The sequence below is a fragment of the Trichosurus vulpecula genome, chromosome 1 (genome assembly GCF_011100635.1).
Source record: "Trichosurus vulpecula isolate mTriVul1 chromosome 1, mTriVul1.pri, whole genome shotgun sequence".
Taxonomy (NCBI): Eukaryota; Metazoa; Chordata; class Mammalia; order Diprotodontia; family Phalangeridae; genus Trichosurus; species Trichosurus vulpecula.
The window spans coordinates 526,040,895-526,063,687 of NC_050573.1; the positions used below are offsets into that span (position 1 = coordinate 526,040,895).

Sequence of the window (22,793 nt, forward strand, 5' to 3'; positions counted from 1 at the left end):
TCCAGCAGTGCTTTTTGGGCTGGAGACCAGTTCATATTACCTTTTGAGGTATCTGATGTATCTACCGTATCATTACTTACTTCTTCCATATTTGTATTTTGATCCTGCCTGTCTCCATAAAAAGAATCTATTGTCCTCGGTTTTTTTGTGTTCTTCTTCATGTTGGTTTGTCTTTTGCTGCCTTTACAATGAATTTCTATCTGTGGGTCTCAGGGCTTTCTGTCCCAGCTTTCTTATTCTGGGGGTTGTGAGTCTAGAATTATAACCTTCAGTTTCCTGAGGTGTGGGGGAGGAGTCTGGCTCCCTGGCATCTCACTCCCTGTGGGTGCTCTCCAGCACTTGCTTTTCAGCAATGGTCTCAGCTGTTTGTTGTTTGAGCTGATGTCTGGCACTTCCCCTGGGGGAGCAAGGTTACATCTGGGCTCCTGGCGTTGACCCCTGCCCACTCTGCCCCTCTGGGACTAATGAGCTTCTAGTATTTGTCCTGTGAGGCCCCACTACTTTCTCCTCTGTTTCAGTTCTCTTTTTTTTTTTCCCCGAGGAATTCTCTGGGTGAGGGGGGGAGGGATTAGAGCCTTTTACCTGGCCATTGAGTCTTCCGGAAGTTGAAGAAGCCGAGTTCCTGGGTTTTGCAAGCGTCAGGAGTGGGTTTTTTCACAGCCGGTGGCGTTGCGCTGCGTCTCGTCACTCCCACAGACTGCCGTCCTGTGTTGGAAGTCCTGGGGATCTCTGCCGGTTTCGGGCGCCCAGCTTTCTCCCAGCCCGTCTCCCACGTGGATTTCCCCGCAGGCTGTTTCCGCTTTGGTCTGGAGCAACTCCGCAGCTGAGCACTCTCCAAGCCTACAGGATCGTGTCTTCAGCCTTTCAGACTCTCCCGGCTCGGAAACTGGCCCCATGCAGACTGCTCGCGGTTTCTGACTCTCTCAAATCTGCTCAAATTCACTTTTTTTATGGGAATCTGACAGACCTTGTGAGAGAGCTCCGGTAAGATGCTGCCTTCACGTGGCCATCTTGGCTCCGCCCCTAGTCTCTTTTTTTGATCATGGCTTTCAGGTAGTCCAATAATTTTTAAATTATCTCTCCTGGATCTATTTTCCAGGTCAGTGGTTTTTCCAAGGAGATATTTCACATTGTCTTCCATTTTTTCATTCCTTTGGTTCTGTTTTATAATATCTTGATTTCTCATAAAGTCACTAGCTTCCACTTGCTTCAATCCAATTTTTAAGGTAGTGTTTTCTTCAGTGGTCTTTTGGACCTCCTTTTCCATTTGGGTAATTCTGCCTTTCAAGGCATTCTTCTCCTCATTGGCTTTTTGGAGCTTTTTTGCCATTTGAGTTAGTCTGTTTTTGAAGGCGTTGTTTTCTTCAGTGTATTTTTCAGTATTTTTTGGGTCTCCTTTAGCAAGTCATTGACTTGTTTTTCATGGTTTTCTCACATCCTTCTCATTTCTCTTCCCAATTTTTCCTCTACTTCTCTAACTTGCTTTTCCAAATCCTTTTTGACCTCTTCCATGGCCTGAGACCAGTTCATGTTTTTCTTGGAGGCTTTTGTTGTAAGCTCTTTGACTTTGTTGACTTCTTCTGGCTGTATGTTTTGGTCTTTTTTGTCACCAAAGAAAGAATGCAAAGTCTGAGACTGAATCTGGGTGCGTTTTCGCTGCCAGGCCATGTTCCATATCAACTAACTAGACCCTTGAGTTTTCCAGTGTGGTGCGACTGCTTGTAGACTAAAGAGTTCTATGTTCCAAGCCTGGAGGGATGTGCCAGCTCTGTCACACCAGCACTCCTCCTTCCCCAAGAACCCCCAACCCGGACTGGACTTAGATTTTCAGCAGACTCTTCACTCCTGCTCTGATCCGCCACTTAACTCCTCCCACCAGGTGGGCCCTGGGCTTGAAGCAACAGAAGCTGTAGTTCTGTAGCTGCCCCACCTCCACCGCCGCCAGGGCAGTCGCCGAACCGTGAACTCCTTCCATTCCTGCAGCTTTTCCTACTAACTTTTTCTGTTGTCTTTGGTGTTTGTGGGTTGAGAAGTCTGGTAACTCCTGCAGCTCACTGATTCAGGGTGCTAGGGCACTATCCGCCTGGCTCCTGGTTTGGTTGTTCTGCGCTGCCCACGCTGGGCTCTGCTCCACTCATAGCTCCGTGTGGGATAGACCTCACCCAGAGACCATCCAGGCTGTCCTGGGCTGGAGCCCTGCTTCCCTCTGCTGTTTTGTGGGTTCTGCCATTGTAGAATTGGTTCAGAGCCATTTTTTATAGGTTTTTGGAGGGACTCGGTGGGGAGCTAATGCTAGTTCCTGCTTTCCAGCCTCCATCTTGGCTCTGCCCCCTCTAACAACAATCTTTTAATGGACATCTATTAATCATTTACTTTGAATGATACTCTGTGAAAGACATTAAATCAAGGATACTTAACATGGGAAATGCACATTTTTTTGATAATTAGTTTTAGAAAAACTGGTTTCTTTTGTAATGCTATGTGTTTTATGCATTTTAAAATATTGTTTTGAGAAGGGGTCGATACACCACCAAAAAAGTTTATGACACTTTAATTACAAAGAACCCCTGCACTAGTGGAAATACAAAAATAAAAAAGTCAATGGTAGGTGACCCTATGAAGGCTATTATTCAGTACAGAGAATAACTTATATTAAGTTAATTGTAACTTAAAGAAGAATATCGCAAGGGTATAAGCATATAGAGTATATCAATCCCTTTTATGAAGTGCCTACAATGTTTTGGAGGCACTGGTTTACAAATACAGTGAGTAGAGCAATCCCTACTTTAAATAATCTTTCACATCAGAGGAAAAAGGTATTAGAGTTAAAATCAAGAGAGAACGGATCCTGGAGATAACTCTTTTTGCTGGGGAGATCAGCAAACATTTTGTGGAAGTGACCACATTTGAACTGGGTCAGATGTCAATGAGCAAAAATGGGGATGGGCAACAACCTCCAGGCAAAGTGAGTAGCACAGCAACAATAGCAAAAAATACACTCATTTTATATTTAACTTCCTAACACAAGGCATATTTAGCATTTTTCTTTTTTTAAGAATTCATGCCAATATCTGATTTTAAAATGGTTTTTGCAGGGTGTGACAAATTTTGACCTGACTTGTTTTAAAAAATATGGGAAAACCTGGGGGTGAGTATTCTAACTACCTTTCCATGATACTTAAACATTTCAATAGTCAGTCACTAATAGCTTCCCATGCAACCTAAATACTTTTGTGAAGGTAGAGGTATTGGAGACCTGTTTAATGCCACAGAATTCTAGTTCAGTCCCATAAAATCATAACAGATGCACCTAGTTTGATATTATTTTGGGTCATGGATTCTGTACACATCGCTTTTATTTTAGTTCAGTGCCATGATTATGTGAATGTTGCAGAAATAAGGAAATATTGTAGGAAGTGCTTGCTGAGGAGGCCTACAAAGGCCTGCTGAACAATGCAGATACAAAGACAGAACTGAAAGAGTTCCTGCCCTGAAGGAGCTTCCATTCCTCTTGTACAATTCAACATGTTAAAAGAATAGTAATGAGAAAAGATGATCAGAGAAGTAATACCATATAGCTAAATGAGGGTAACCACCATTTCTTTGAGAATTAATTTTACTTCAAAAGAGTATTCTTCCACTTTATTTAATTCACTGATTAGACTCATTAATTACATACTTAATAAGTATCATTCTTAGTGAGGAGGAGGAGTTAAACAACAGTGTCATTTTTAGAAATGTTAAAAATTTTGTTTGATACATAATTATATATGTAGTTGTAAATTGCATAATGTCACATGAACTAATCTCATTTTAATTTCCATGAGTAAGCAATGATATATTGGTTGACATTAGTGTAGGATCTGATACTCTATCAATCTGGACCCTTCTATTAGTTACCCCAGATTCTAGAGATTTGGGAAGATGGCCAGAATCCTCTCCAAATCTTAGCTCTTAAGCACTAACACAAATGTTTTACTTTTCCTTGTCATACATAGTACAAACAGTACATAACAATTAATATAACTAAATAGTAATGAAAATTAATTAACAACAGAACATGGCATCTACAACCTTTGGGTTCACTCTCCCACTAACATGCTAAAATTCAATGATAAGAAGAAATCTCCATTGTGATTATGCCTGGACAACTGCACGTTGGCACACAGATAGATAAAGCACATGTGTGATGAGATAAGTATGTAGGGAGCAGATGAATACACACACATATATGTGTATACATACATATATATATACATACATGTATATGCATACATATAACACACATGTATATATACATGTATATACATAGATGGATAGATAGATAGATAGGTATGTAGACACATCATATCAGCAAAGCTGTGTAGCTGCCCATGTTCTTTGCTGATGTGATTGTGCTACTCCATTAGACTTATTCCCTGCTAATCATCTTATACCAGGTCATTCCTTCTTGTGTTACATTTTACTTGCTTTGGAAGACCAAGATTCTAAATTCTATCTTAAACTCTCAGGAGAGTAATCTATTGAGTGGTTCTGTGAAAGCATGCCATGTTAGCACACTTCTTGTATTGTCTTCATAATCATGGACTTCCATTCTCATTACTTTTTATCCAAATATCCACAATACTTCATCTTGAATACTTTTCCTTATTCTAATCACTCCAATTATTTCTTAGACCCAATCCATTTGAATTTTCCTTTACCTACTGCTTCTGTTCTTCAGGGAACTGCTATCCCATCATCTACCATCTTTCCTACACATCTATAAACTTTTGTAACAGCTTGAGTTCTAATTCCTTGCTTTAATAGAAACCTGACTATCTCTTGAAGATACCATATCCCTTAAAATGCTTTCTCTTCTGTCTTCTACTCCCTCCACCCAATACTCACAGTTAGAAAATGGAAAAGGCATATTCCTTAATCATCACCGTTGTTTCAAGATCATTCTTTTTACTATCTTCTAATTACTTTCCCATTCGTTATTTGCTCAACTCCAAGTAACTTTCCCAAGTTTTCCAATGACTTTGGTGCTGTGTTCACCATCTTCTCCTTTGCTCACCCCTGCTCTTGGGTACAACAGAATATTTCAGTTGCCAGCCTGACCGTACAAGTCCTTGACCTCTACCCTTCCAAAGAGTTACTTTACCACCTCCAGTCAGCATGTTCACACCTTTGAACTAATACTCTCACCAATACCAAAAACTTAAATTAAAATTTGACAATGTAACCACCAATTTATTTCCTTTTTCCTGATCTACTCACTCCCATTAAGTCCAGCAGTCCTCTTGTTGTACATGGTGGTCCATTAACACTTATTTTCCTATTCTGCTTGTTCCCTTTGAGTTTTATCTGACTCATTTTTTTGCCACTTTAATGCTTTCTTATCTATTCTTCTAGAATTCTTCAAACTCTTTTCTTCCACCAATCCCAGCTTCCATAGTCTCATTCTAGGCTGAATCCCAATAACATATTTTGCTATTTCTTTTGTAGGACAAAAAATCATTCATAGAGAAATTGGGTCAGTTTTATCCAATTCAAATTCATGGTGCATAACTCTAGATGGGTACCTAGGTGGCACAGTGCATAGAGTGTCATGCCTGGAATCAGGAAGATCTGAGTTCAAATCAACCTCAGACATTTAATAGCAGTGTGACCCTGAGCAACTCCCTTAACCCTGTTTGCTTCAGTTTCCTCATCTACACAATGAGCTGGAGAAGGAAATGGCTAACAACATATTTGCCAAAAAACCCTAATGAGGTCACAAATATATGCACATGACTGAAATGACTAAAAAACAACAGCAATAATGCATTATATTTTTATTTATTTTGTTCAACATTTTCCAATTTCTTTTTAACCTGGTAACCAAGAGTTTTAAAGCTGCTTGTAGATCATCCATAAGTTTGAAAGTCCTGATCTAAATGGTGGTTTATTTTTATCATTTTGAGGGTTATATTCAACTCCTTTTTCTTCATCTTATCTGAGATTCCTTCAGCTTCCTGGAATTTTCAATTCCATCTCTGCAACATCTCCCAAATCCCTTTTATAATCCTACTTCTACCAGTGCCAACACTAGTGCGAGTTGTTATTAGCACTCATATAGAATATCATTGTGACCTCCTGACAGGATTCTTCCTACCTCCACTCTCTCTTCTACTTGGTCCATTTAAAGAGCATTTATTTTTAAAAACTGTTTATTTCTTTTCAACTTTATTTTAAAAATTTTGAGTTTGGAATACTTTCCTTTTCTCCAGTCCCTCCTTGAGCCATTGAAGAAGCAAATCATATGATATAAATTGTATGAGTGAAGCCAGGCAAAACATATTTCCATATTAGTGTGTTACAAAAGAACCCACAAGAAAAATAAAGGGAAAAACAATATTGTTCATCAGTTGTCCCTTGGGGGATGGATGACATTTTTTCATCTTGAATGGTTCTTCTGGAATTTTCTTGAGTCATCTCATCCATCCTTAATATAATTACATGAGTAATTATTATTGTGTCTGTTAACGTGCACATACATGCACAAAAGTCCTCCCTGGCTCCCTACTGCCTACTAAGTAAAATTCAAAAACTACTGACTGATGTCCAAGATTCTTCCTAGCATCGTACCTCCTTGTCTTCCCAGGCTTATTCCCTATCAGTCCCCTGTACACATTTTGTTTTCTAGCCACAATGGATGACTCTGGTGCCCAAACACACTTGCTACTCTCATGCCATTGTGACTGCTCAGGCAGTTTGCTGTCATTGAAACGCCTTCCTTCCTTCCTTTTCCTACTGAGTGCCTGACCATTTTAAAAATACAATTCAAATGTCACCCCTTCAATGAAACCATTCCCCTTTCCCAGCATATGACTCAACAAGAACAAGAACCACAATAGAATCTACTCTGAGAGCTTCCAATTACTTTACATTTGTTCTTTTATTTGATCCATACAACAGCCCTCTAAAGTTTATGCTATTTTCCCCCCTCATTTTACCAGTGAACAAACTGAGTGTGAAAGAGGTTACTGACTTGCATGAGGTCACAGAGCTAGGAAGTGTCTGAGACAGGATTCTAACTTAAGCATGCACTAAGTATTTCATAAATATTCTCTCATGAGTTTTATTTTTGATTCGTGGTTCTCTTCCACATCTTAAATTAGAGCAACATGAGGCCACATTGAGTTACTGGCCATTAGTTTATAGCTTCTATGTGCAACCTCTGTTTCCAACACTGTAACTTTATGACTGATACAATTTGCTCCATTTGGGGATTTAGGTTTTTTGATGGCAGACAACCTGTATTGGCCATCACGGACCCAGAGATTATCAAATCAGTAATGGTAAAAGAGTGCTATTCTGTCTTCACCAATCGTCGGGTAAGTGACAGTGGAAGAGTAATGGGGAAAGCATGCTAAACATATTAAGGGTTACACGATTTTTAAGCCATCTATAAACAGTAGCTTCACTCTTGACATTCTTGCAGAAGACAAGGTAGGCAAGACAGCCTGGCTGAGGACAATGAAGCTTAAGCTGGAGACAGAAGGCAGCTTTTGCTGGGTGATTTGAAGCCCCATCAATATTGCTTGGCCCCATAAACTTGGGAGTGTCAATGGCAACTCAACAACTAGAATTGCTTATAATGCAGCGCCTAGGTCCATTATTAAAGGGAACGGTCACTGAGGCCTGATTTCTTCATCTCCTCAGGCAATTGACTGTTGACCTACTGCTTCCAATAGACAGATGGGCATGTCCTGGATGTACCCCCAAGCCTCCTTTCCTGCCTTTAGCCAGGTGTTCCCAATCATGATCCTGGGGAAAAATCCTGTGGAAGAAGTACCGGCTGTCCCCATCAATGGTCAAGCAATTATCTCACATGTGACAGGCCAGTCAGGATAACTGATGCAATTGATGGCACGAGGAGGAGATACGAAATGATGTGTACCAGGGCAGATCAAATTATCACCACCACTACTATGTTCAACACCACTTCACCTCAGATATTGTGGGAGACAGGCTAGGACATGGCACTCAGGACCCCTGAGAATAACAATGCTTTTAACCTAGTATACCCAGCCAACATTCTGGGAAGCAACCTCTGTAGTGATGCAGCCTGGAACTGCTTCTTTAGGTTCAACTGTCACAACTTTTAAGTATCCAGAAAAGAAAATTCTTGGCATCAAAGTGCATGGGATGTAAAGAGTCAGATAACAAACTATAGATATTGAAAAAGAATTAATTTTATACTGGAAAATGCAATACACCTCTAGCTCTGGTTCCACAACTGAATAAAAGAATGGTCTTGACTTTTACTGTTTTCTTCTAGGGAGGTATTGCAGGAAAGACTTTGTGGAATGCTATCACATTCGTTCAAGATGATCAGTGGAAGAGGATTAGAACAATACTGTCACCAACATTTACAAGTGGAAAACTCAAGGAGGTAAAGAATTGGACATTGGTCAGATTCTAGAAAACTGAGTCTAGGGGAGAGTAAACAAAATAAGTTCCAACAATTTTCTCTAGTAAAAGCCTAATGAATAGGCCTGAAAGTTTGAGCTTCCTCTAAGGGAACATTTTGTTTCCGATTTTTTGTGGTAATGTAGAGAGCATAGTGTCTGGAGTTAGTGAACCTAATCTCCAATCTCACCTCTGATGCATATTACCTGAGTGACCATTAGCAAGATACTTAACCATTCTGGCTGCAGAATGTTAGTTCTTAGTTAAAATGTGGTAGTTTGACTAGATGGCCTAGAAGGCCTCTACTTACTATAGACATATGCTTCTTTACATTCTAAAATGAGAAATGAATTAATGAAATACAATTGTGCTTCTTCTCACTTTGGAAATCTGGTTTGTTTTGGATTTGGGCTTCCCACATATAAGTATTGTCATTTGGCCTTCAGATGTTTCCCATCATTAACCAATATGGAAATGTGTTAGTGAAGAACATGCGGAAGGAAGCAGAGAAAAACAAGCCTGTGACTCTGAAAGAGTAAGTATGGGGCGACAGCTGTAGGAATCTAAGGAGCAACAGGACCCTGCTTGCCTAAGCCTCTCTCCTACTGTTTTTCCTCAGAAACTGAAGCCCCACTTTTAGAATTATTTTCTTGAATTTCTAATTAACAAAGCAAGTGTAAAGACAACATGGTGAGATCTTTCCTTCTGAGGCTAAGCACTTTGAGAAACTTATTGACATTTGGACTCTACTTTTGCTCCTTTTTTCTTTATCTTTTCATATTCTGAACTTTCTGTAGTCTGGCTTCCAAATTTGTCATTCAACTAATCCTTAAAAAGTTTTTAAAAAATTCTCCAAAACTCCTAATGATCTGTTTTTTTACATTTATGAAAGCATTTTAAACTCTTTTCTTAACCTCTTGCTTTTTCTCTTCCAGAAATTATATTTGACTTTGTGCCCAAGTTATGTTTTCCTTTTTGGCTTTACTTGTAGATTTTTTTGGAGCTATTTCTTCTTGGTTTGTGTTTGGTGTGTCTCTGTCACCATAATAGCTTTTTATTATGGAATTTTTTGTTTGTTCATTTTTTCCAATTTCCTGACTCTAGAATTTATGTTAGTTCCAGGTTCTACACACTCTTGGAGGGAATATCTGGGTTTGCTTCATTGCAGCCTTTTTGGGTTATTTGTTGTTGGGTTATTCTGGGCTCCAAATGCCAACTCATGCTGGGAACTTATGAACTTTTGATGCCCTAAGTGGTCTTATCCAGGGCAAAGTCTGATCAGTTCCTTCCCCTCTCTCTTCGTCCAAATGACATCTGAGCTTTGCAGGTTTCTGACCTCTATTTGGGACTGAACAGAAATAGAGTGCTGCTAGACTAAGGGCCTGTCATCCAGTGGGAAAACTCTCTTGGTTCGGAGAGAGGGAACTGTAGGCTTCCCTCTGGGTCTGAGATTCCTTTCATTATTATCCCTCAGTTGTCTTCAGATTGGTTTAAATGTTAGAGCTCAGTACAAACTCTTTTCCTGGGGTTGGAGACACATTGCTGTTGCTTGCTTGTGAACTTCCCTCTTGTTTGACAGGGCTCATAACTCTTTCTCCCTTCTGGGTCCTGGTCCCTTCCATGTCCACATGGCATCTTTGACCCACAAAAGTGTAAGGAGTGACAATCTGTCTGTTTTCAATGCATGCCCTACATGAGTTCTTGGTATTGCATTTTAAAAAAATATCTTTTATTTTCCTTGGGCAGAGTTGCTGGAATGTTCCTTAGGGCTAATTTTTGGCTACTTTCTAAAGATCTTTATAAGTGTCCCTATGTGAACCTGGGCTGGAAAATGACTTTTTTTTTCTTTCTTGGGCTTCCCAATCATTAGCTAGTCTGTTCCATTTTCTAGAGTAGTTTTGGGCAGGAGTGAGCTCTTTGTGCTTCTTGCTTCTCTTTCGTATTAACTCCATCTCTATTACTGTTCTCTTAATTTCCAAATAAATGACTCCTCATGGATTATAATCCTTGTCGGCCCCATTGCAGCATCTGACATTGTTGACCCCCTTCTCTTTCTGGATGTTCTCTGTGTTGTGATTCTGCTCTGTTTTGGTCCTCCTCTTGTCTGTCTGGCTATTCTTTAACAACCGCCTTTGCTCAATGTCCATTCATGGAACACCTACTAATTGTGGCTCTGTCAGTCAAGAATAATTTATAGTTATTTAATTTATTAATAAAAATGTGAAAGAAGTACCCCATTCAAAATAACTGTAGAAAGTATAAAATACCCATCAACAGAAACTCAGGAACTATATAAGCAAAACTAAAATAAAACATGTTTTTATGCAAATAAAGTCATATTTAAGTAATTGGAGAAATATTAATGGTTTATGTGTAGCAGGGCCAATATAATAAAAATGACAATTTTACTTAAATTAATTTATACATTCAATGACATTCCAATTAAATTACTAAATATATTTTAATGAATTAGAAGAAAATAAAAAAATTCATTTAGAAGAGCAAAAAATCAAGAATATCAAAAGAACTAATAAACATATAAAGGAAGGAAGTTTAGTAGTGCCAGATCTTAAACTATATTAGAATGTAGTAATTATCTAGTTTAGTTATCTGACTTATTGATAGGTGAAATTTGTGAATAAAGAAGAGCTAGAGAGCAGAGTAAACTGTAGAAATGGATACATTTGATTACATTAAATCAAAGTTTTTTTTTTTTAACAAACAAAACCAATTTATCCAATAACAGAGAGAAAGCATAAAATTGGGAAAAATTTTTGTAGACAGTTTCTCAGATAAATGTCTCATCTCTCAAATATATAAGGAACTTTGTCAAATCTATAAAAATATGAGTTATTCCTCAATTAATAACTGTTCAAAGGATACGAAGAGTTTTCTGATGAAGAAAACAAAATAATTTATATATATATATAAAAATGTTTTAAATCATTATATTTAAGTATCTTCCCTAAATTGCCTTTTATTTAAACTATCAGTATCCTCAGTTCCTTCGATAGGCCTTTTGTGGTGAATCACTTCATCATACTAGACATTGTTCACCATTACCTCGAACTTATCAACATCATTCTCCAAATGTGATGCTCAGAGCTTTGGACACAATAATATAGGGATGGTCTGACCAGGGCAGGGTTCACCAGGACCATCACCTTTTTCATTCTGGATAATATTCCTTTCTTCTTCATTTTAAGCACTCATTATATTCTTAATTATCATTTGTTGGAACAATACAAATTAAAATAACTTTGAGATATCACTTTATACCTATTAGATTGGCTAAAATGCTTGAAGAAGAAATGACACATGTTGTGGGGGATGTGGAAAAATAGTGACACTAATCGATTGTTGGTGTAATTGTGAATCGATCCAGCCATTTTGGAAAACAACTTTGAATTATTTCCAAAGTATTTTAAAGTGACTACACCCTTTGACACAGCAATACCATTATTAGTTCTATTTACAAAGATGATTAGGGAAAATACAAAAAAACCTTATATGTTCTAAAATGTTCAGAGCAGCTTTCTTCATGGTACAAAGAGTTGGAAATTTTGAGGATGCCTGTCAAATGGGAAATGGCTGAACAAGTTGTGGTATATGATTGTGATAGAATACTATTGTGCTCTGAGAAATGATAAACTCAATAGTTTTAGAAAAATATGGATATACTTGCACAAAATAATGAAGAATGGAATGAGCAGAATGAAAAGAATGTTGTATACAGTAACAGCAATATTTTTGAAGAGTAAGTTTGAGTGGCTAAGTAATTTTGACTATTACAAATATCCAAACTGCAACGGACATATGAAGGAAGACACTATCTGCATCCAGAGAAAGAACTGATAAATAGAAGCATGTACAGAATGATTTTACACACACATACACACACACATGCAAATGCATGCACAGACACACACACATAAAATTGTATCTAATGGTAGCCATCTATAGCATGGGGTGGGCAAGGGAAAAGAAAGCAAAAAACCAAATTTATGTGATGTTTACTATATATTTAAAAATATAGCCAGTTGTATGTTATAGATTTGCACTTTCATATGCAAGCATCTTTTTTCTTATTCCATGTTATGGAAATGCTTGTTTTATATTATAAATTAAAAATAAAATAAATAAAAATTAAAAAAAAGGAAAACATGAAGATAAGAGGTGGAATGATATTTTAGATAATCTGCAGAAGACAGAAGAATGAGGGGTCAAAGGTATAGCTGTAAGTACCTTCTTCTATGCTGCCACCTTCCACTTCTTCGGTATTTATCTTCTAGGGATTGATCGATATACATATGTATTTATGTATGTCTACAATCCCTGTTTGCATATAAGCTTTTTGAGGCCAGAGGATGCTTTTGTATTTTTCTCATATCTCCACTGCCTAGAATAGTACCTAGCACATTCAAAGCACTCAGTAAAAGATAGCTTATTAATTGGAAACAGGGAGTATTGACATTGCGGGGAGGAAAATGTACCCCTGGTTAAATGAGGGAAACCAAACCTTCTCTAATAGCTTAGGAAAAATAAGAGATAATACCAATCAGGACTGCTATGCATTTTGTTGCCCAAATGTCCTACATATCATCATTCATTTATAAAATGCTTTTTGGACTTTGAGGTACTTAATGAAAAGAATCAACATTTCCCTGAAAAATCTCACCTAATGGATGCTACTGACCATTTTCAACTCTAGCTTTTATGCCCTTCAGGCTTGAACATACAGCACAGTCAGCAAACCTGGCCAGACCACATTAATGTGTAATTGAAAATAGGCAATAAAGTAAAGTAAAATAGAACATAGGTAATATTAACATGTGGTTTTCTAATTTCAATTTTTGGCCCACAGGTTTCTTTTAGAATGGTTTAATGACCCTGGTTTCTATTGAGTTTGACACCACTGGTTTAGAGGCTCACTTCTTGTCTTTGCTTGGGGAAGAAAGATGTGGTGGTGCCTGTTCTGAGTTTTTTCCTTTCTTTTCTCAGCATCTTTGGAGCTTTCAGCCTGGATGTGATCACCAGTACTTCATTTAGTGTCAATATTGATTCCTTGAATAACAAGGATGATCCCTTTGTCAGAGAAATCAATAAGATACTTCAATCTGTTACTCTGGGCCCACTTAGGCTTACAGTGGGTAAGTTGGTTCTTCTTTACAGAAATGAAAACTAAAAAGTTCAGTGGGCTTGATATTCCTGAAGATAACTCAATAGATTGAATCATAAATTTAGAGATTGAAAGAAACCTAGAAGCTATCAAGTCTAACAGAGGATTAGCCTGATGCGTAGAGAGATTACAACACAATCTCAGGAATTCTGGATATTAAACACTTTAATTGCTATCTATTAGGGAGGGGGGGCTTTTCAGAGAGCCACTGACTTAAATCCTAAAGAAAATTATTTGCTGTTTGGGTTAGTCATAAATAGCTCAGCAGTTAACCTACAGCCAGGGATGGGTACAGGACATCTCATTTTGGAGAGAGATTCCCTTCCACTGTTGGGATTTTCATTGACCCCCACCAGTTTACAGACAATTAGTGATGTCAAAAAAGAAATGAGTAAATCATATTACAATTTGTAGTCTGGTACCTAATCTCCCCATCTACACTCTAAATAAAGGCGATAGCATCTCTCATAAAATTCTACAGTTTTGTAAGTATTTTTTTTGTTTCCTATTTTTCTCAGAAATCCTGCCATTCCTTGTTCCTTTGTTTAAAAAGTTGGACCTAAGTCTATTTCCAAAAGAACCAATAGATTTCTTAGCAAAATCAGTTAAAAAAATAAAGGAAGGACGAAAGAAAAATTCACAGATCGTAAGTAGATCTCTATTGTTCAGAATAAGAATAAGCAAACATTATAAATAACTGTATTCTTCATGCTCAGAATAGAGCAAACAAAACTTGTATTCCTTTTTACTTCATGCTCTTCCTTTTCCTCTATAATTTTAGTTCAATTCTAAATGTCAGATTTTTTTGAGGACTTACCATAACCTGAAGAAGTATTACTTTGTGGCTTTTAAGCTTATTTCCAGCTCTAACTTTATGCTCCTATCATTTAATATTTGTCAGACCTAGTGATCTGTGTATCTGGGAGTATAAAGAGATAAAAGAGACTGTACAAGCTCTCAATTAATTTATGATAGAGATGTAATAAAATACATATTCAATATTATATTGCAAATTAGTATGTGATGTGTAATAGGAACCCAAGGAAGAAGAAAACACCTTTCTCTTTTATTTACTCTCAAAAAGGGCTTTACTAACAACACAAAGGCTATATAAGAATGGGCACAAAATTATAATTGTGCCAGTTATGTTGTATTGAAATTCTCTATGTGGGCTCTTGGCTCAAATTCAGGACATTTTTAATGTTCCCACAGAGGTCCTACTCTAAACCCCTTTTTTCTGGAACATCTATGACCCCTTAGTTCTTGAAGGCCGTGCCCAAAAAATATAACCTATTGTTGATGTTTGCAAAATACAAAGTCTTCAAGCTTAGGCTTATTGGTTCATTTAATGTTGGCTGAACTATGACCAGTCTAGCTGGGTTTGAAGATGGATATACATTGGTTGACCACAATGAGATGAATTTCTTTGGCTATAGTGATCCTGGAGAACCAGCCATGAAGTTATTGTAAGATTTTCATCAGTGTTGTCTACAATAGTTATGTTATAAGCCATTGAAGCATTATCTTTCTATCCTTTCTGTCAGACTTAAGAGAATTCATTTCCTGACATACTTAATATTTTATTTTAGTCTGCTTCCCCCCCATAACTCTGGGTTGGTGACTGGGACAGAATCTTTTAAAATTGAGGAATCTGACTTTAAGACCTTATTTCATTCACCTGAGGCTCAGGCTCTTTGACCATCCAGGGTTCTTGGTGGAAGTGGCCTGTGTAGAATTTCAACATTGCCACTGAACTGGAACCACAATGTTACTAATCATTTGGATCTTGACTTCTCCAGCAGGCATATTAATTGGCTGTGTTCATAGTTAATTTCACTGTTCTCAAGAACTTTTTTAAAGCATCAGTGATTTCCATTTTTTTTTCTAGCACCGAGTAGATTTCCTTCAGCTTATGTTGGATTCTCAGACTTCTAACAATTCAGAGATGCACTCTCACAAAGGTAACTTGGGCATGAAGGTGGCCACAAATTGGAATCTTGAATCCATTATTTGGGAAAGTATGAAAAAATTTCCAGTTTCCTTAGATGATATACCAAAAGGCAATAATAGTGACAATGATAATGACAATGATATTACAGGGTTTCAAGATTTCCAGAGTATTTTCCATATGTTGTTTCATTTGATCTTCATAATAATTCTGCGTGCTTGGTGTCATTCCTTTGTTTTTTTCAGAGGTGAGGTATCTAAGTCTGAGAGAGTATAAGCAATTTAATCACAGCTGGCAAAATTTTGAAGTAGGATTTGAACTTGAAACTGATTTACCTCTAAATCCAGCACTCTGTGGTATCACCTAGCCACCTCAGAAAGATGCTTGACATTGTAGGATGATCTAGATGGAGACAATTTTCAAAATCATATTTGAATTTGTGATGGTCAAGTTAGTTTGAAGCTCAGATGGTGACAATGAGGCACAGTGAGGTGGGAAAACCACAATTTTGAAGAGAAAAAATTTGGTGCTCTTATCCTACCTGTGCTACTAAGTATTGTATGACCCTGCATATATCAATCCACTTGTTCAGACTTCCTTGTCATAGGTAAAAACAGGTAATTGGCCCTGATGAATGTTCACTTGTCATCTAGATCTAAATCCCATAATTTTACTCTATTTCCTGTTTTTTTGTGCTCAGCTAGTTGGACAGCTAGGTGGCATACAATGTAGAGTACCAGACCTGGAGTCAGAAAGAATCATCTTCCCGAGTTTAAATCCAACCTCAGATACTTACCAGCTGTGTGACCATGGGCAAGTTACTCCCTGTTTACCTTAGTTTCCTCATCTGTAAAATGAACTGGAGAAGCAAAATGCAAACCAGTGCAGTATCTTTCAAACAAAAACCTCAACTGGGGTCACAAAGAGTCAGACACGACTGAAACAATTGAACAATAGCAAAAGAGGAAAGAAAAAAGTACAAGTTTCTCTTGCTAAATAAACCTTGTGAGCAAACTTCTCAAATAATATTTTAATTACCACTATTCTCATTTAGCCATAAGTAGGATATAGACTCTCCCATGCTGTGTACCTAAACATTCTTACCAGAATTCAGCCTGAGAGAGGCAGCGTAATTTAACGGAAGGGGGAACTGGAGTTGGGAGTCAGAAGGCCTGATTCTAATCTCAGCCTCAGCCACTTCCGGCTCCGTGACTTTGCAACAGTCATCTTACTGCTCTGAGCTTCAATTGCTTTTTTCTGAAGAATGGAGAGAAGCATTTTAGTGCTAGCAGTTTTACAGGCTTGCTATGGTGGTCACATGAAATCACGTAGGTAAAATATAAATACTAGGCACTATAGAAAGAAATGTAGCCAATGTGTACTGTTCACTTCTGGACTCCTTCCCATTGTGGAGCCCATCAGCCATAGGATGTAGTGGGGCACTATGGGAAGAGCATGCCTCTGAAGTCTGTGGCCCTAAGTTCAAATCCTCACTCTCACCTATGAGACTTTGGGAAAGTCATTTAACCTCTTGAGGCCTCAGGCTACTGAACTGATAAGTCAGGATGCTGGACTATGTGGCTTTTGAGGTCCCTTCCAGCTCTAGATCTGTGATCTCCCTTCAATCATGTCACTTCCATATTTGCTTCACTCCATATACAACCACCCTACTGCAGACACTTATCCCCTCTCCTCTGGACTGCTGCAAGAACCTTCTAACGTGTCTGCCCCATTACACAGTGTGCTAGAAAGAAGAGAAAAATCCCTGAAATTAAATGTCACTTTTTATCACATTAAGGAACAACGACTGAGGATGAGGCAATTGTGTGGAAAGAACACAACAGGTATAGGAGAAAAAAGTTTGAGCAACCACTAGAATTAACCTCTTTCCTTGTGATAGATTTTGGGGAAAATTCCTATTATTTCTATGAATGTATATCAGATCTTTTCTGGGTATTCTGGAGATTCAGAACCTTTCCTAAATTCTTGTGATATGACTGAAAGATATAGCAAATATATGATTACTTTGTCTGAATATCTATCTCCCTTCCTTCCATTTCAGATCTGAGTGATGAGGAAATCCTAGCCCAATCCATTATCTTTATTCTTGCTGGATATGAAACCAGCAGCTCAGTCCTTTCTTTCCTGTTTTACAACCTGGCTACCCACCCTGAGATCCAGCAGAAACTTCAGAAGGAGATAGATGCTGTTTTACCCAACAAGGTGAGAGCATGAGAAAAACAGAACTATTCATACCCCCTCCTAACTTACTTTGGATTCACCCATTTGCCTCATCTCCTAGTAGAAGCTTTGTCAAAATCACCCATGCTGACTGAGTGTTTGCTAATTTCTGAGGCATGGTGAGGGTTTGAAAAGACAAAGATATGTTGAGACACCATAAATTTACATGGAGTTCTTGAAGAGAAGAAATTTCTCAGGAACTAGTGCCAACCCTTGGAAAAATGCTGAAAAAGCCTCTTTATTCTCTGTTCATACAGTCATTTCACAACCCTTCTTCCATTCAATGGCACTCATTTCTCACATCTTCGGATACTTGATATCTCTGTGACTTTGTGTCTCTACTCCTCACTTACTCTCTTTCCCCTTCCCTCCTTTCTTCTTCTATTTTTTATCTCTTGCTCATCCTTTCCTTCCCTTCTCTCTTCTTATGTCCTCTTCTCAGATTCTCATTCTATCTCTGATGTGCAAAGGTAATAAAATTTTCCTGGTGTTAGAAGACAAGAGCTCTTTTGAATCAACATTGAAGTTGCCCATACCTAGGCACCTCACCAGGATCACCTGTCTCCACTACTTTTGGACAAGTAGGATAGTCACTTTATGGGAACACAAGTACTTATTTGCCTATGAGGTTACTAGATAGCGTTGAGAATGTAATGAAATAATCCACTTAAGCAGTAATGAGTGATCAGGCTAGAGTGGTGGTTGCAGGAAGGAAGAGAAGGGAAATTTATCAGAGTGTCTCTTTAGATCTCATTGACCACCTAGCAAACCAAACTTGAGTCCCTAGAGCGGTGCAGAGGGCAACATAAGGCATGTAAATGAATGGGAACAGATTCTGTCTCATCTTGGCTTGGGACCAGATCTTTTTTTGTGTATTAATTATTTTCTCTAGTATTCTATAGGTTGCCAGGATATTTTTTTTTCTTGGAGATAGATGATGACTACTAAATAGTGACTCCCTATTCTCTTTCCAAGCCACATAATACCCTCTATGCTGTATGGAAGTGTCAAAAAAGGATGATTTGACTAGAGCTGTCCTTGTTAATAGAGAGCTATGTATGTTATCAGTTGTAAGGATGCTGGGAAAGCCTCTCTTCCCTCACCCCAAATATCTCTTCTAAATTCTGCCAGTGCAGATGCATCCCTTTGAATATTTTTCACTGTGAAGTCCCTTGGAGGTATACTAAACTGTTATGAAATACTATCGGAGAATCCCAACATTATGGTGAGCTGAGAGTGAGGACTTCTAGTGTCTGGATGGAAGTTAGTTGTTTCAAGAAGGATTTGGTTGTTGTCCTTCATTCTTGAAGAGGACCAAAATAACATCAGTATGCTAGAGTCAAGTTACAGTGTGTTTGACTGTGTCTGATCATACCTATAAGAGCTTGGAATGTTCTACTTCAGTTCAGGCACAAATAGTCCATGTGAACATTTGGGGTGGATTCTCTAAACTTGTACGGATCATGTTTCTTTTAACCTACTTCAATTCTGCTTTGCTTATAGAGCACAGCATCTTATCTGATGTGGGCATGTCATGATGAGTGGTCCTGTGCCAGTGTCTCCCATGTCACACAATAAATTCCAATGTTTTTAAGAGAGACCTTGAGAGTGTCCTTGTATCACTTCTTCTGACCATGATGTAAATACTTGCCCTGTGTGAGTTCTCCATAAAAGTCTTTTTGGCAAGCATATGTTTTGCATCCAAACAACATGGCCAGCCCATTGGAGTTGCACACTCTGAAGTAAAGTCAAAATTTGGTTTCCTGGAGAAGTTCATCAACCTTATATGTCATGTGTTTCATGATGGCATGCTTGCCCATGTTCTGCATAATGGACAATGCTGTCGTGCTTTCCTAGTCATCTATGGAATAAAACAAGGCTGTATGCTTGCTCCCATGTTTTTTAGCCTGATGTTTTCAGCCACACTGTCAAATGCTTTCAATGAGGATGAACATGGCATCAAGGTCAGCTACCTCATGGATGGTAAATTCTTCAGCTTGAAAAGGCTACAAGTGAAAACCAAAGTGGAGGGAGTGTGTGTGCATGACTTGCTTTTTGCAGTTGGTTGTGCACTCAATGAAGCCTCTTAAGCTAAGATTCAACAAAGTTTGGATCGCTTTTCAGTTGTTTGTTTTAATTTTGGCTTAACAATTAACACCAAGAAAAACAGGTGCTCCATCAGCCACAACCACTCAAACCATATATGGAACCATTGGTTACAGCAAATGGAGAAGTTTTGAATGCTGTAGACAAGTTCACTTACCTTGGTAGTATAATTTCTGGGCATGTACATATTGAAAATAAGGTTGGCACATACCTTGTCAGAGTTAGCTCAATGTTCTGGGAGGCTCTGAAGAGAAGAGGTATTAGACTGACTACCAAATGTAAATTCTACAGAGCCATTGTGCTGACCTCATTGTTATATGCCTGTGAAACGTGGATAGTACAAAAATGCCATTCCTGGAAACAGAATTGATTCCATTTGAGTGGTCTTAGGAAGATTCTGAAGATCACTGGCAGGAGAAGGTACCAGACTCAGAGGTCCTTTGGAAGGAGAAGCAGAGATGACAAGAAGTGGAAGCTGGAGAGCGATGAAGACAAAGACAGGCTCTTCTCAGGTTTGAAGTGTTTCTCAAGTAAACTTAATTGAGGTAGATTTTGTCTAGTATTCCACCCAAGATTTCATGGTTGGCCTGGTTTGTTTCTAGAGATAACCTGGAAGAACAGAAGAAAAATATTCATCTTAGCACTTCTAAGCACATTCGTCCTTCTACTGAAGTTGAAGAGTTTTGTCCTGAGGTCAAAAGGGGTCATTTAATTAAAACATTTATATAAATGCTAATCTCACTTTCATAGAGCTCAGAAGTTTTGAATTGCTTCATTAGTACATTGAGGACTACAGTGGCTCCCAACATTCCACACGTTTAGTGGGAGGCAGTGCCAAGATGGTGGCTGGAATGCAGGGACTCGCTTAAGCTCTCCCCCAGGTCCCTCCAAACACCTGTAAACATAGCTCTGAAGAAATTTTAGAGCTGTGGAACCCACAAAATAGCTTAGGGAAGCAGGGTTCCAGCCCAGAACAGCCTGCATGGTCACTGGATAAAGTGTCTATCGCATGGAGCTGGGAGCAGAGTAGAGCATAGCCCAGCATGGGCCATGCCAGGACCAACCAGATCAGGAACCAGGAAGGACAGGCCTTAGGGCCCTGAATCATTGAATTGTGGCAGTTACCAGACTTGTCAGCCCACAAATGCCAAAGACAACAGAGCAGGTTACTGGAAAAACTGCTGGATCCAAGCAAGAACAGTGCACAGTCTGCCCCAGCCCCAGGGCCACGGAGGTGGTACAGCTCTGCAGCTGCTTCCAGAGCTCCATCTGTGGTTGCTTCTATCCCCAGGCCCACCAAGTGTGAGCAATTAAGATGTGGATCAGTGTGGGAGTGCAGAGCCTGCTTTGCCCTGTTTGGATCTGTGTCGCAATTCTGGTTGGTGGTTCTTGGGGGAGGAGGAGCGCTGGTGTGGCAGAGCTTACTGTGTAGAAGTGGATCTGAAAACAGAAGCACAGCCCCTAAAACTTGGGACAAAGTACTCTCTACTCTACAAGCAGTCATATCCTGACAAAAAGCTCAAGGGTCAAGTATTTGGCTGGGAACATGAACAGGCAGTGAAAATGGACTCAGACTCCACCTCAGTCTTTAGAATCTTTTTTGGTGACAAAGAAGATCAAAACATACAGCGAGAAGAAGTCAACAAATTCAAAGAGCCCACATCAAAAACCTCCAGTAAAAATATAAATTGGTCTCAGCCTATGGAAGATGTCGAAAGGGATTTGGAAAAGCAAGTAAGAGAAATAGAGGAAAAATTGGGAAGAGAAATGAGAGTGATGCAAGAAAATCATGAAAAACAAGTCATCTATCAAGAAATTATCAAGGAAAACTGCCATGATATTCTAAAACCAGAGGGTAAAATAGAAATTGAAAGAATCCACTAATCACCTCTTGAAAAAGATCCTAAAAAGAAAACTCCTAGGAATAGTGTAGCCAAATTCCAGAATTCGCAGGTCATGGAGAAAATACTGCACGTAGTCAGAAAACAATTTGAGCATTGCGGAAACATAATCATGATAATACAAGATCTAGCAGCTTCTACATTATGGGTTTGAAGGGCTTGGAATATGATATTCTGCAGGTCAAAGGAGCTAGGATTAAAAGCAAGTATCACCTACCCAGAAAAAGTGAGAATGATGCTCCAAGGCAAAATACGGATTTTCAATAAAATAGAGGACTTTTGAGGTTTCTCTAAGAAAAGACCAGAGCTGAATAGAAACTTTGACTTTCAAATACAAGAATCAAGAGAAGCATGAAAAGGTAAACAAGAAAGAGAACTCATAAGGGTCTTACTAAAGTTGAACTGTTTTGTTTACATTCCTAAATGGAAAGACGATGTATGTAATTCATGAGACCCTTCTCAGCATTAGGGTAGTTTAAGGGAATATACATACATACATACACATGCACACACACCCACACCCATGCACACACACACACACACACACATATGTATACACAAACACACAGACACACAGACACAGGCACACAGACACAGACACAGACCCACCCGCATATACATATACATATACATATATATATATATATACATATATATATATATGTATATTATACACACACACACACACAGAGGGCACAGGGGGAGTTGAACATGAAGAATGATATCTAAAAAAGAAAATAAAATTAAAGGGTGGAAGAGGAATATATGTGGAGTGGGAGAAAGGGAGAGGTAGAATGGGGTGAATTATCTCACATAAAAGTGGCAAGAAAAAGTAGTTATGTAGGAAGGGAAGAGGGGGCAGGTGAGGGTGAATAGTGAATCTTGCTCTCATGGGATTTGACTTGAGGAGGGAATAAGATACACACTCAGTTGGGTATCCCACCCCACAGGAAAGTAGGGGGAAGGTGATGTAAAGGGG

At 38.6% G+C, this 22,793-nt stretch overlaps 1 protein-coding gene across 1 annotated transcript in view; it reads left to right on the plus strand.

Moving 5' to 3' along the window:
* The first annotated feature begins 2,936 nt into the window (after positions 1 to 2,936).
* LOC118841246 (cytochrome P450 3A24-like) overlaps positions 2,937 to 22,793 on the plus strand; it is a 32,968-nt gene continuing 13,111 nt past the window's right edge. The window contains exons 1-8 of the mRNA XM_036748634.1: positions 2,937 to 2,965; positions 7,262 to 7,361; positions 8,309 to 8,422; positions 8,886 to 8,974; positions 13,441 to 13,589; positions 14,137 to 14,264; positions 15,507 to 15,579; positions 17,629 to 17,789. Coding sequence (XP_036604529.1) covers positions 2,937 to 2,965; positions 7,262 to 7,361; positions 8,309 to 8,422; positions 8,886 to 8,974; positions 13,441 to 13,589; positions 14,137 to 14,264; positions 15,507 to 15,579; positions 17,629 to 17,789 — 843 coding nt within the window. The remainder of the gene's footprint in view (positions 2,966 to 7,261; positions 7,362 to 8,308; positions 8,423 to 8,885; positions 8,975 to 13,440; positions 13,590 to 14,136; positions 14,265 to 15,506; positions 15,580 to 17,628; positions 17,790 to 22,793) is intronic.